Below are 14,853 nucleotides of genomic sequence, written 5' to 3' on the forward strand. Positions count from 1 at the left end.
AGAATAATCTTCTCTAACTAAATGTAAAAAGAAAATAAATTTTAAAAAAGAAATCACTGGAACCCCATAAACTGTTCTACTTTTAGTTTACCTAATACCTCTTATAGCTCCTATTAATCTCCTGATGTTATAATCAATGAAGAGTTAATAAGATTTGTGTGTGTGGTATGAAATTCACTGACTGTGAAATAAATTTACCTTGCATCTGCATTCACTTGTAATCCCTCAGTCGATGTGTGAGCACAACAGCCTTGGACAACGGAGAGCCAGGAACAGACAGATGATTGTCACTTCCTGTGGGTCTTCTGCTACTTCGGCAGCAACCCAAAAATGCTGTGTTCCCAGCTCATTTACAGAGGCTGGTCTGGCTGCTGTCGGAGAGGGAGTGATCATGTTGCTGCTCAAGGCGCATGGGGGGAGTATGTACTTGAGTTCAAAATCCTGTGGAAATAATATAAGCATCAGCTGTTGTGGCGTGTATTTTTAGAATGTACCAAAAATCTTTTATTTTAAACATAGTTTCTCAAGGAGGTAAAACCTCAGCAGTGTTATCCTGATATAGATTTTGTATTTATGATTTATTGGCATAATAGTAGTCAGTCAACAGCATAGATTCATGGGCAAATACACTTATGCTAAGTTTTGAATTCTGTGGAAACTAGATGCATTTCTAGTGAGCGTTTAGAGCTTCCTGGGGGCTTTCACAATAGGAGCTGATAAAATTTTATGGAATGCTCCACTTTTATGTTTAGAGTATGATGAGAATCATTCTACCCAGTACAACAGGGCAGAAATTAACTGAATAGTTTTGAACGAGCTACCCATAAACATTTGCTGCATTTATTTTACAAGTTAACATTTTGCTCATCACAAACTGTTCCTTTGAAAGCACACAATGTGCGTACGTGTTATGGAAGTACAACACATGCCCAGGAAATGGAAGCATTATTTTGTAAGTCTTCTTGATTTGAAGGAGCTGAACCCACATGTCCCAAATGCCTCACCCAATTATTTTGGTGACAGCAATCGCTGTAATTTCTGGGGAAAACAAGGTGCTGTGCATGCTAAACCCAGGGGCCTGGAAAAAGTAGCAAAAGGAGACAAGTTCTGGCTTAATAGTTTTAGCACTTCTATAGAAAAGGAGGAGTCCTAGCATTACAGTATTTTCTCCTGTTACTTCTGATATGCATTTCACCCATTTTAAGACAAAAGGTTTTGAATTAAGGGCTTGGAATCCCAAGTCTGATCTACCAGAGTGAGTAAGACTAGAGTGATTCTCAGTCTGAGTATTTAAAATTCCAGTTTGGAAGGGCCTGATAGATACTTGTCATGGTGGGAGAAAATATTACTGTTTTCCAGAGGAGTTATTTTTGAGAAGGTTTTTTATTTTTGATCATTATTCTCAAATTAAGATTTTGAAGAATATCACAATAATATCTGCCAGCTATGAAAATTACCATCAACATACTGAATGCAATTTAGTTTGACCTGATACTTGTGCTACTTAGCTTGTGACCTGAATATATGTAAGTCTTTACCTGATTTATATTTTCCACTGTTATAGTCTGAAATTTTGATTTTGGAACAGCTATTGTTAATTCTCAGGCTGTTGTGGTGTTACATTCAGACATTATGTATTTCATGACTACTAATTAGTAATACATAATTGGTAAACTGGAAGCTCTGCCTCTTCTGAAACTGTCAGCTTCTTCTTAGTGTCAAATCATAAACTGCAGCTATTAATAAACAGTACTATTCAGCAGCTTAAAACTGTAAATAACTGTAAGGAACTTAAATGCAGTAGTTAGTTAGGCCAGCCACACTGCTTTGTGACCTTGATCTCAGTACAGGCTGAGATTACAGCTGAAAGCAAGCAATAGTCATAGATCTGCTACTTTCTACTCAAGCAATGAAAGTTTTTCCTGTGTTGGGGTTATTAGGTAGCTGGTTGGTGCTAGAGCAGTGAAGTATCAAGCAGAGTTGGGCTAGAAATTAAAGGCACTGAGATATGATTTTCAAAAAGTAGCTAAACAAAGCTAAAAGATCAACCCTAAAAATGAAGCAGGGCTGAGGAATGCCATCCCAAATGGAATGATGGGTCTGGGCAGTTTCAAAATTATCTCATTCAGTGCAGCTAAATGCTTTACAGTTTTAATGGGAGACATTTTAGTCCCATTTGCAATTCTTTTTTCCTTTTACCCTTCTACTCTTCTTTATAATAATAGATCAGACTTATGAAATTGTGATGGGATTGTCAGTGTTGCAGGAAAGGTGACTTACATTGATGGGGTGCAGAACAGAGCAGAAAGAGCTGCTGTGCTTTATTCACCATTGGTAAAGTTACATATCATCAATACCTGCATCCTTTACAAATCAATTTAATGATGATAATCTTTGTAGAATGTAGCAGGGGGGGGTCCTGGGAGCAGGGGAATCCAGCCCCTTTCCCATGAGAAAGCCTCTAAGCAGTGGGGGAGCTGACCAGTGTATACCTTTTCCCAAGGCTGTTCAAGGCTGCTGGCTGGCAGGTGCCTAGCAAGCCTGTTTTCAGCCTGAGGCCCCATCAGGGGTACTTCTGCAACAGCCCTGGGATGCCCAAGCTTTCCTGGGGTATCCTGTATTCCACAAGGAATCCCTCTACAGTAGAAATTGCTCTGCTTTTAATTATGGTACACAGGGTGCTGTATCTAAATGGTAAAGCTGCCTTATCCTTTGTATGCATATTTTTCTTCAGATCCTTGTTCATGTCCGAATGGCAAGTTCATCATATGGACTCCTGTCTTTGTCAGGCAGTAACTTGTCTGTGAAATCCCACACAGATACTGAATTGCTGCTGCTCAAATGTTTTTATATGTAATCTTTCTTACAATCTGCTGACATCTTAACAGAATTATATCATAATCAATAAAATAGTGAACTTCTAAAGGTTTTTATTATTATTTCTGTAAATAAAAAACTGTTTACAATCAATACATTTTCAAGAGGAAGCAGCAACTCTTCTCAGGTTATTTATAGTATTAAAATATGAGAAATTTTCTGCCATTGGAAATGAACAGGTTTGAAATAGACATTGGTGAATAGTTGTTCTGAATTTCAGACCCTTTTGAGGAGCAAGGTGTCAGGGTATGGTGAAGGCTGACTGTCCAGCTCCGAGAGTGACTGGCATAGCCCATGCCCTCACCCATGGGGTGCAGTTCCAGAGTCTTTGAACATGGGGTTGGTTATGGGGTCTGTCAACAGCCCCTGGCATGGCAGTGGTGAGCCATGGCCAGGGGCTCTACAGAGGATGACATGAGAGAGGGCTGGAGGTAGCACATGTACAGGGAATCCATGCTGAGACAGGCTACCTTGAGTGAGTGACACCATCCAGGCAGGGCCAGAGGTGGAACTGGAGCCCAGCACTCCTGCAGTGTCACAGAAGAAGGGACTGACATCCCCAGAATGAGCTGAAAGGGGATCCCAGGCCCATTGAGGGAGGTCTCAGGGTAGGCTGGGCAGGGACACTCAGGCCCAGTACTGATCTCAGGATCTGACAACAGGTTGTCAAAATCTGGTTTGAACAAGTGTAAAGGGCTTGTCAGTTAGTCTGTGAGAGAGAAGGGATAAATGAAACACTTGTTTCTTCCTTTTCACAACTCTAAAGTGCAAAGGGAGCTCATATAGTATGAAGTGTAATGTAAATTACAGACCACTTCTCTAACAACTAAAATGGCAGGATAGAGTATGCATTAAATTAGAAACACATCACGTGTAAGGGTCTAAGATTATCTTGTGTTAGTAAAATTGTGTTTCAAGTATCAGCTGTGGAAAACCATTGATGTTGGTGTGATGCAAACTGATAACCTGAGTGATGGTAAGGGGGGTTATTATTTTGTATGTAAGCATTCTGTCAGAATATCAACAGTGGAGCTTCATCCTCCATACCCTTCTGTCCTTCTTCATTTTGAGGGAAAATATCTTTCTCATTAGTGACTCGGATGGGAGATACTATTTAGAGAATTTTTGGAAATAAATCATTCTTGTAATGCTTACTGATAGTCAAAATACTTAGAATCTTCTGTCAGCATCTGAGAAACAATTCACTTATTTTATCAAGTAACTATTCAGAACATTTCATGAAGACTGAACTTTTCAAAAGTGCTTTATCCTAACATAAGCTCAAAATTAGAGTTCTTCATTTAAGTTACATCTTGCAAATTTATTTTTCAAACATATTATGTTGTTACATAACTGCTACTTTTCATAAATTAGAAAATGGAAGAAAAGTACTCATATAGGAAACTAGAGAATCCAGCTGTTCTGCCATGGTTTTGCTGCAAATAGCTACTCTTTGAAAACTTGCCATTTGCAGAAAAGGAGATTGAATTCCACAAGCCCTTGAAGTGACTATACTTAGCACAGATTGGAAAAAGGGAAATATAACCTCAATTTTGTAAAAAGGGAAATAAAGATCTGGGAAACTACACTATGGCCAGTCTCACCTTGGTGCCTGGCAAGATCATGGAGCAGATCCACCTGGAAGCTATGCTAAGGCACGTAGAAAATAAGATGATTGCTGACAGCCAACGTGGCTTCACTGAGGCCAAATCATGCCTGACAAATTTGAGGGTCTTCTCTGGCAGGTTTTCCGTGGTGGCAGATGGGGGAAGAGCAGCTGATCTCCTCTACCTGGACCTATGCAAAGCATCTGACACTGTCCTGCACGACATCCCTGTCTCTAAACTGGAGAGATATTAATTTGATGGGTGGACCAGTCAGTGGATAAAGAATTATCTGCATGGTCTCACTGGAAGAGTTGTGGTCCATCAATTTCCAAGTGGAGACTGGTGATGGGTGGCATTCCTGAGGGGGTTGGTACTGGGACAAGCATTGTTTAACATCTTCGTCAGTGATGTGGACATGTCAGCAATTTTAAGGTCCCTTCCCACTCAAACCATTCTATGATTTTATGTTTCTATTATTCTACTGCTATTGTAAATATTCCAGGAGCTCATTTAGTAGCCTGAAAACACAAACAGAATTATCCAACAAAAATATATTCGCAGTATTAAAACTTTGCCAGTTTAGGCAGAGGTGGAATTTCATCTCGATACAAGAAGGTGACTACTCACCCTCACAAAGCAAAGATACAGAGTGGTCAAGGAACCAACACAAGAGTAGGTAAGTGGTGTTACATACCTCGCATCCCAAAATCATGACGTAAATTGAGTGACGGTTACCCATGCACACAGATCTGGAAGGAAGGCCTTTTTCTTCTTTTGGAAGGGCAGCATTTCAAAATCACACTGATATTCTTTGAATTTTTCCTCTTTATCTGACTTTACGTATTTAAGACAATAAAAAGGGCGAATTGTTTTATTTATTATCTTCTACATCTCCCTTTAGAAGTTAAGTAACACAGCAATCATCTTCCAACTATCTTCCTTTAAGCACTGCTGTTGAGCTAGACTTTTTGAATATTTTCTGTAAATTTGCTGCCAGGTTGCTATAATATTTTTTTTTGTTTTCTGTCCAGAAAAAGAAATTATGGCTTCAAATTTTCCATTGGCCTAATCCGCATCATGAGAACACATTTCTTATGTATCCTACTAGATATGTTGGGAACATCAAGTATGTTAGTCCAGTTTGGTTATATTTTTTGTTGAAAAAAACCTTTCTTGAGTTTCAGATTCTTATTTCTTTGTGAGCATGAGTTGTGAACTATTAAGAGGGAGGCATCTACTTCTAATAACAATACTAGACTGTTTTAAACTTAGGTTTAAGTGTTTCTTTATCTCAAGTAAAGGCTCCTAGAAATGAACAGAGACTCCTGTCCATCCTTTGTTCCCTTACCCTGATAGTAAATAACTCACTGCACTGTGTAAGGATTTTCTTTCCTGCTCTATTTGTATCAGCACTTCTGAGTGACTGAGCCACATTGGTGAATTATCTGGGACTGGCAAGGACACCCTGCTGGCCTTGATCCACAAGATCCTATTAGACCATTGGAAAGAGACTGTCATCTCCCTTTCTTATATCTTTCCTGAACCTGTACTTCCTCTTCTTAGCCCCTGCAGTTCCCCAAAACATATGTCAAATTGTTTTCAGCTATGTAACTATTTCAGTCTGCGGTTCAGAAGGACAAAATGTTCAACAGTTTCTTCAAAAGAGGTTTCTCAATCATATGATGTGTTAAATTTCAGGTATCTGCAATCTGCTACAATTTATTTGTCTCATAATAGTAAAAGGACAATCCAGAAATCTTGTTCATTACCTGGTACAGAAAAAAAAAAACCCCACTTAATGAAATATTTAGAAACACATTAAGCAGTCTAAACAGTGTGCAAAATATGAATGTTTTCTAGTCCATCACATTCCGTTCAAATACTCTTGTTGATATTAGTTTTTTACACAGGATTAAGAAAATAATATTCAGCCTGTATCAGGATATTTTTTCATTGTAGAATAATTTTTGATTCTTTTATATGTTTAAATGCATGTTTCTTAATGGAAGCTTTTGGGAACAGTAGATTATATTTTCATATTCAGAGATATATGGAATAATCTTAAACTTCTCCAGACAGATTGCCATGTTTATTATGTCTTGTACGATAGATGGAGTCAATAAAAAAGTATCTTTAAAAGAAGGTAATAATAAGTACCAGGTTTAATGGGAAAAGTCATAATGCAGTCCGTTGGAAACCTCTCTAGAGGCTCCAGTGAGTTCCTATTCCAGTGTGGTCTGCAGGACAGGTGGCATATTGGGTTTTGTTTATCAAAACACTGTCATCATTCCTTCAACCCTTACTGCTTGTTTAATCATCTCCTTTGCTTTTTTTTTTGTCATGAACCACAACTTGCTTGAACTTAGGAATGGTGCTTAGCATGAAGAAACAAGGATGACTTGGAAAGTAAATGCAGTAGCTTATTGCCTTCCTGTTGCTTTTGGCTGGTTTCTCATGAGTTCATAACTTGGTTGCTGAATCTTTTTGCTTACTGGGACTCTGGAAAGGACTGATTTTATGGACTTTTGTATTTGAAACAGGTATATTTTCTTCTAGCTAACATTTTAAGAATTGCTTGGGTTGTCTCACCGTTCTAGGTCAGATCATGACAATGAATTGACACATTTATGAAAGCACATTAATTCTAATTTTAGTTTTTCCTTGAACTTTAAGAATTTAAAGAATTTTCTTTAAGTTGTTGAGTTATGTTCTGGACGTACCAAACTGTCCTTTACACCTTGTTAGATCTAATGTCATTCTATTCAGGCATTTGTGAAGAACTTCCACATAAAAAGAGACTATTACTGAACAGGCATATTTTTTGGTTTTTTCTTATGTATTCAGGTGGTGGTTCTTTGTAATTTTGTTATTCATTCATTATTTACTGGCACTTCCGTGTGATTACCACAGAACAGTCATGAAATACCTTGCAGAGTTCAGAGGATGTTGCAATTCTTTTGGTTTTTTTCTTTTTCTTTGAAGGGCATATGATGGAGAAAGATAATGCAGCAGTTTTGAACACATATAAAAAAACATTCTTCAAAGTTAGAACAACAGTATGGGAAGAAAAATTATTTTCAAATAATTAGTTAACAGACATCAGCTAGCATTAATAGGCTAACTGAGAATCAACCCCTTAAAGTTACTGTAAATGACTGAGCCCATGGAAAATTTCTTACTTCAGTTAAGTTTAATTCAAGTTTTGGCAAAGGCCAAACATAAGTAAAATAAGGAAATCAAAATTTTCTTTTCTGTTTTCCTGTCTTATGAGGAACTGCCTAACTATTGTTAATTTAATGTCTGCTGAGCTGTTTTGGGAAGCATGTGTCTATATGTATGCATTTTCCTCACAGTGAGTATTTATGACAATTGAAGAGGAAAAGCATTCTTGGCATTTCCCCAAAGAATTTTAGTCTTGACATACAGCTGTATTTCTATTTCTGTCTCAACTGGAAAATTAGATACTTGGTGATGCAAATGTTATGCTATGGCACTTTTGTGTCAAGCAATGACACCTTCTACAGAAAATAATTTAAAAAAATTATTAATATGCCCAGTTCAAATTTGTGTGCAATATATTTATGCAGAAATATTTAACATTTTTTTCAGTGCTTTGGTTCATGCAAACAAACAACCCACTGCTGAAAATTTGAAGTCGTGAATACTGCCTAAAGATGAAAAAATATTTCAATCTTTGCTATTTTACAAAGAAAAATCAACCAAAAATCCCTGTTTCTAAAAGACTTTCTTAGTCTACTATTCACCCATGGAGTATAGCAGTCTTATACCCAAAGGGTATGTAAAACATGCTAAAATCGATTCAGCTTAAAAACCAGCAATTAAGTTTATAACTACCATACATTGTCTTGGCTTTCAGTAGAAGTAAATGAAAATCAGAAAAAAAAAACCCCATAAAAATGACTTTTGTAGATGTACATGTAAGCTACTTGCCTATTGCTTAAAGAAACAGCAGACTTGTTCTGCTTGTTAAAATCCGAATTTCTTAATGTTCTTTTAAAAAAACAAATAAATTACAGCTAAACGACTAGTAAAATAATCTCTTCCTTAAAAAATTCATTGCTGAAAGAAGGCTATTTCCAATTCATGAGATATCACACTTGAGTTCGTGTTAAGAATTTGACTTCTCAGGATTATGCCTTTTATTTTGTTTTCTAGTTCAAAAGCTATCTGAATATGTTACAGTATCTAAGCCTCGGGCATACTCATTGCAGCAGTGAAGGCATTTTCTGTTGACTTTGTTGACTTGTTGTGGGATTCCCCTTGGGATGTTCCGTTTATATTTTCTTCTGACTTGCTTATTTTGTTTTCACAACCAATTTCACAAGGGTGACATTTTCTAGAATAGTCAATTTCCGAGGCATTCACCCGGAACAAGGGACAAGAGCTGTTAAATATCTGTTTTGAATCACTCATATGAATAACATGAGGCAGATTTTCCAACCACCCAGACAACTTCCAGAGCCGTGAGGCACCAGCTCCAATAAACTGATCTTTGTATTTCCTTTGGTTGAGCGTTTGATTTTTAAAATGAAGAAAAGACTAGAAATACTTCTCCTTCATAAAAAGGAGTATAAACAGAAGAGAAGGGTTGGAAGGCTCTGAGGAGAGCCTATGTAAGACCTGATTTGTTGCTTATATTGCTGTAAGGAGGCAGTGGCTGCTGTTGGGAGTCATCCCTTCCTTCTTTCTTCCCTTTAGTAGTAAGTTCTTTCTGGTATTTCCAAAGACAATAGCAGACTTTATTTTCTAGGGATTTACCACAAGCCAGGTAGGCAGCAGCCAGTTTTGCTTATGCCTTTAAGTTAGACCTGAATCTCTGAGAATAAATGTACATGAGAATGGCTTCCATAGTGACATTTGAAATGCAATTTCTGCTATATTATTGTAATAATGGTTCTCCTTGTTGACTTGACAACTTAAATTCCTGATATATGCATGGGGCAAAATAAGATTTTAACTTACTGAACAGTTTCTTATTGATATTATTGTATTTACTGAGGCTCACTTTGATAGAATCAATCTTTATAGCTGCTCCACGGTTTCCTACAAAAATACCTATAAATACAAATGAATACATGCATACATATACATATGCAAATATATGTACATATTTACATTTGTTCACAGTGATCAGCAATATTATCTTTTGATGTATGCCCAAACAGGATGTGTTTGGATATGCTTTCACTGTCAGAACCTATTTACTGGATTTGTAGTTGCATAGTAAGATCCCGTAGTTCTTTGGGCAATATTTATTAGGCTCACACAGAGCAAGGAGCTGACTCTTGCTAGTACCCTGGAGGCTGAAGATATCAGCTTCAGGATTTCCTGCAGCATCAGTTAGTGCAGTGACTGAGAAATGAGATTTTGATTTCAGAAAACTTGACTAAGGTCTGCAGCAAAATGTGGCATAACACATTGTGGCGTCTACTCACTGTGCCCCTGGAAAACTAACCTTTATTGCTAGCTTCTAAATTTCTAAAGATCTTTATTATTTATAACTGCCAGTAGTCATGCTATTTTGTTAAATTTTAAACTTAACTAAAAATGTTAGCATTACACATGATTTACCTCCTAGCAATCCCATATTTCATATTTAATTTCTAAGTTTCTTAAATTTTCTGAAGTAACATGAGAATGTAGGCAAATGAAAGTCTTTTACTGTGATGCTAAAATGCTGATGCTTCTTAAAGACAATGAATGAACAAACATTTGTATATTTTTCTGAGTACAAATATTGTTATAAAAACTAAGACATTACAAACTGTTGTCAAAATATATTATCTCATTTCCTCATCTTTATTAAATTCATAATAATGAATGTAGGTTTGTGCTTACTTCGGAAATGTCTTGAAATGTAAAGCTGTAATACGGATTATATACGAGGTCATCATTTTTTAAGCAATTCTTCCCATAATGTCTTTTTTCATACCCCTACTGTTTCTTATTTCTAACCTGTTCTCTTCTAAGATGAAGATATTTTAAGATACTACTTTCAAAAAATGTCTTGGGTACTCAGTAACCTAATTATCAATGAAAGTGCAAAAAGATTCACAGTCTCTTTAAAAATCAAAATTGTACTATGTGCTACCTTCCGAGAATTTGTTCAGTTGCTGTCCAGTGTTGTGATTAAAAGAGGTCAGGATCAAAACCGCATTGGTTTAATCTGGGTCTTAGTTACAATATTAAAGAACCACTGATCCCAGCCCTTTCTCATCCCCATTAGACAAGAATATTTTTGTGTAAGCTACTGTAATGAATATAGATAGCATAGATAAGCTGCTGTCTAGCTTAAATAGGCAGATTTGTCTTCTTTTTCAACACACTGAAAGATAAGGTGTTAGCCCTACCAACCTATCCTGAAGAAAGTTGAAAATCACCATGACTAGATGACATCCTCTTACTTACATGAGTAATTAACAAAATGTTTAGTCCCTACTTTCACCAGAAGCTATTAACCACTTAATCCCCAGAGTAAGCACATAGAAATGCAAAGCTTTTATTCGCATGTTGGAGGTGAAGGCTAACACACAGTCTGTGTGGAGGGGTTTTCAGCCACTGAGAGCTGGCAGAAGGGGGTTTTATCCCTCGTGTGCCGACACAAAGAAGCCCGAGGGTCAATGCTGAAACCCCTCTGGAAGGCGGCACTCAGTGCCCAACACACAATGAAAAGGGGTGGAGCTCCTCACCCTGAAGGGGCTGTATCTTCTTGTCACTGTCAGGCAGGCATGCAGGCAAAGGCAAAGAAGAAAGAGAGGGGACGCTGTATGTGTCCCATGCAAGCTTAGTCTGGTAAAACGACAAGGACAAAGAAGCCAATTGGTAGGAGGGTCCAGGGACCTTATACTGGGTACAGAATAGGTGGGGAAAGGGATCTCAGCCAATGGATAGAGAAAAGCAGGTGGGATTGACAGGAAGGGAACCAATGGGAACAACACATAGGAGGGACTTAGGGAATGATCCAATGGGGCGTCGAGGAACAAAGAACTTTCTAGACCTAATACATATTAAAGAAGGGAAATGATACATAACTTCATACATAAAACAGGAACGGGAAAACACTAACCAATTAGGGGAAAACATGCAAAAGACAGAAAAAGGGACTCACCGGTTCTCACCTTGACTGCGGTAGATGCAAACTTGTGTTGCTGACCACTGTAGGTGGTTGTCTGAGTTGGCCTCAGGAAACAGAGTGGTTGGAGCTCCCTGCACTGCCACATCTGTGCTTTGCTTATCTCCATTTTAGTGCAGTGAATATGGTAGTTTGAACTTGCATGGAGATTTGAGAATCTAAATGCAAGTTACAAGTGTCTCTGCTGGTTACTTTGATGTGCTCTTATTTTTCCCCTTTCTCTGTTCCTAAGATGATCAGAATTTTTTTAAATCAAATGTTTGGGGTTTTTTTGTGAATCTTGTGCTCAATTTGTGGTATTAATAAATAAGAGTAAAACTAATGAAGAAGGGCATTATTTTCTTTTTCCTGTTGGTGCGTGGAAAAGGTTATGTGATAAAAAGAGATAAAGAGATGTTTCAGGAGATCTGTTATAAAGTTTTAGCAGGGACTCAATGAATATTCAATGTGTAGACAAAATTTTAGCTTAAGTTCCAGGGTTAAATGTAGTGTGTGCATGTGTTTGTTTTATGGTGATTTTAGTTTACATACTTTTTAAAAGAAAGAACAAAACATTTTTAGTGCCTTAAATTGATCACAAAACTGTATTTAGCTTTTCCACAATGTCGTTTCATGACTATTTATTTCAAGATTTTTTCAGCACCAATGTTCAACCAGTGTTTCTTTCTTTTTTGTGGTATTGTAGGAAGCAACCACGGAAAGACAGAAGATGAAAGCTCCTATTCCCAACTTGGTTCTCTTGTATGCTACTCTGACTCAGAGCTTGAAGGTTGTAACCAAAAGGGGATCAGGTAAGTAAATCTTTATCTCTGGTTACAATGTGGCTTGGTAAGAAGTGCTTAATGTTTGCAAGTATGTACTAGGATGTTGTTATGGTGGTTTGGAATATAGTTAAGAGGATTTCAAATTCTGCAGCAGAAAGAGTTGGCAGCTTCTATATATTTTTAGACTTTGTGTCATGTGGACTTGATGAAAAAAAATCAGATACGTAATGTGAAGTGAATACAACCATTCATCTGCTTAAGGAAAGTTCTTCCCAGAACTTTCTAACTTACTTAAAAGACTATGTTGCAATCAGTGTTGTTGGCTTACTGAATTTATCTGTTTTACTATATACTTTGGGAAATTAAGATTGTGGAGTTCGGGTTTAAGCAACATCAAATAGATCAAACACATTAAATTTAATAACCATGAAAAGTGAACAGCAAAATGTGTTTTTAAAAGGGATACCTAATATGTGGTTGAAGAGTTTAATCCAGCAAAGAAAAATAGTCAGTACTCAGATAGTTGGGTAGTTTTGGATTAATTTTTTCTGTGTCTCACCCTGAAATTCTAATTTTACTCTCTTTGGCTTTTCATTGAATAATGAAAAAAATAGGATACTACTTCTGCAACCTCTCTTGCTGTATTGCACTAAAGAAAACAAAATCCTTAATGAAAGTCTTAATTCCATGTTGTTGGGTTAATGAAAGTCTTAATCCCATGTTGATTGAATTAGTTAATTAAGTTTGTTTTCAGTTGTAAGTTTTCTTTTGGCATTGGAGTGTTTTAGGTAGCTTTTGTTGTGCTGTTCCAGAAGTCTGTCTCTGATCTATTTTTGTGTTTTGGTTGGTAGTAGTTGTAAACTGGTGCTTGGGGAGAACACAGCTCTTTATACATTTTTGGCAACATCTTAAATTATACCTCGCATTTTCAATGGATTATATTTCTAACAACAGAATGAAACAGATTATGTCTCCAATATTTTAGTAGCTGGAAATGTTGATGTAGAAGGCAAATGTTGATGTGGAAGGCAAATATGGAGTACTACTACAATGTAAGGTATTTCTCAATGAAAACTTGAGATTAAAGTATATTTGAGGTTATTTAAACTCAAGAAAACTGAAATACACAGACTGTGTGCAGAGCGAAGGATCTGGCAATGGGTTGATGTGTTTATAGGATGCTGTAGCCTAGATAGATCATTTAGATATCCTTTGAATGTGTCTGGCTAAGATTGTTCTTTTTAAGATTTAATACTTCTAAGTTTTAAGTCAAGGCCTCCTAATCCAAATTTAGTAGAAACATTGTCGGACATCTTAAACTAAATTTTACAAAGACATCCATTTTTAAGGAACTAACAAAAGTCCAGCCAACACCTGTTACTTAAAAGTGACAATTATAAGAACTTGGATTGTCTTTGCATTTTATTTCATAAATGTTTGCCTGTATCCTCTTCATCTGATTAACCAATGGAAGGAAAAAATGGTAAATATACAATTTAATTTATGTTTGGGAAAGTAATATAATTGCTGTCCAGCAAAAGAAAAAAACATACAAAATGTTTCAAGATATCTAGAACGTGTTTTCATCCTGGTGCTGTAATAAAAAGGAAAAACTATGATGGAAATCTTTGGATCATACCTTACTGTAACATGGGGTCTTGATGTTTTTGCATGAAATCTGCTTCTCCTGTATAAAGCTTCAGTTAGATGTATCACCATGGGGGCAGTTTGTTACACTGTGTGTGCAAAGGAGAAATGTCTGATTTACTGAAATCTCAGATCCTTCTGCCTTTGGCCATGTTGCTTTGTGATTTTAGATTTGAAGAAGTTCTTCAGTGGTAGGTGGACTGTAGTAATGTGTAGTACTTCTTGGTTTGCTTTTGTTGTTTGGCTTGATTTTGTTTGGCTTGGGTTGATTTTTTTACCTCCCTTGGGTGCTCGGGGGGGCTATTTTTGTAATCCTGAAGTGTTTCTACAAGGAAAACCTTATTTACTTTAACAGAAGTTTTAACAAAATAAGATTGAATCACCTGTACTGTGAAAATATAGATGGTTTCCTAAAGTTAGTGCAACTCATAATTAGAAGTAGGAAAAAAAAATCAACTTGGAAAGTAGAACTTAAGTTTTATGTTAATCAGAGGCAGAGCATGGTGAGGGCATGGTTTACATCTCTTCAGTCAGTTCTACTTGTGAGTGCATTTTGTCCTTGAAATGTCACCATGAAAGCAAAGTGACTAGCAAGAAAAAATAAGAAAAAAAAGAAAAAAAAAAGTAATATTTTTATACTTATGAATTGTTAGAAACATGGATTTTCAGTACCCACCTTTTCAAGATGTATTGCTTTTATTTACTTCCTTCTCTGTTGTAAATTACAGGAATATAATAAAGAAGTTGTTGCATTACTATGCTAAATAGTTGTTCTGATTGGGACTTACTCCTTCTAATTCGCTTT

At 36.6% G+C, this 14,853-nt stretch overlaps 1 protein-coding gene across 2 annotated transcripts in view; it reads left to right on the forward strand.

Moving 5' to 3' along the window:
- The window catches only part of IL1RAPL1 (interleukin 1 receptor accessory protein like 1), a 697,132-nt gene that overhangs the window by 73,116 nt on the left and 609,163 nt on the right, over positions 1–14,853 (forward strand). Inside the window, exon 2 of one of the 2 annotated variants that reach the window (XM_010394520.4) lies at positions 12,323–12,428. In XM_010394520.4, the coding sequence (XP_010392822.2) occupies positions 12,347–12,428 (82 nt within the window). In that variant the 5' untranslated portion in view covers positions 12,323–12,346. Of the gene's footprint in view, positions 1–12,322; positions 12,429–14,853 lie in introns of those variants that run through there. The other variant, XM_010394522.4, reaches the window with a different exon arrangement.

The sequence above is a fragment of the Corvus cornix genome, chromosome 1 (assembly GCF_000738735.6).
Source record: "Corvus cornix cornix isolate S_Up_H32 chromosome 1, ASM73873v5, whole genome shotgun sequence".
Classification (NCBI taxonomy): Eukaryota; Metazoa; Chordata; class Aves; order Passeriformes; family Corvidae; genus Corvus; species Corvus cornix.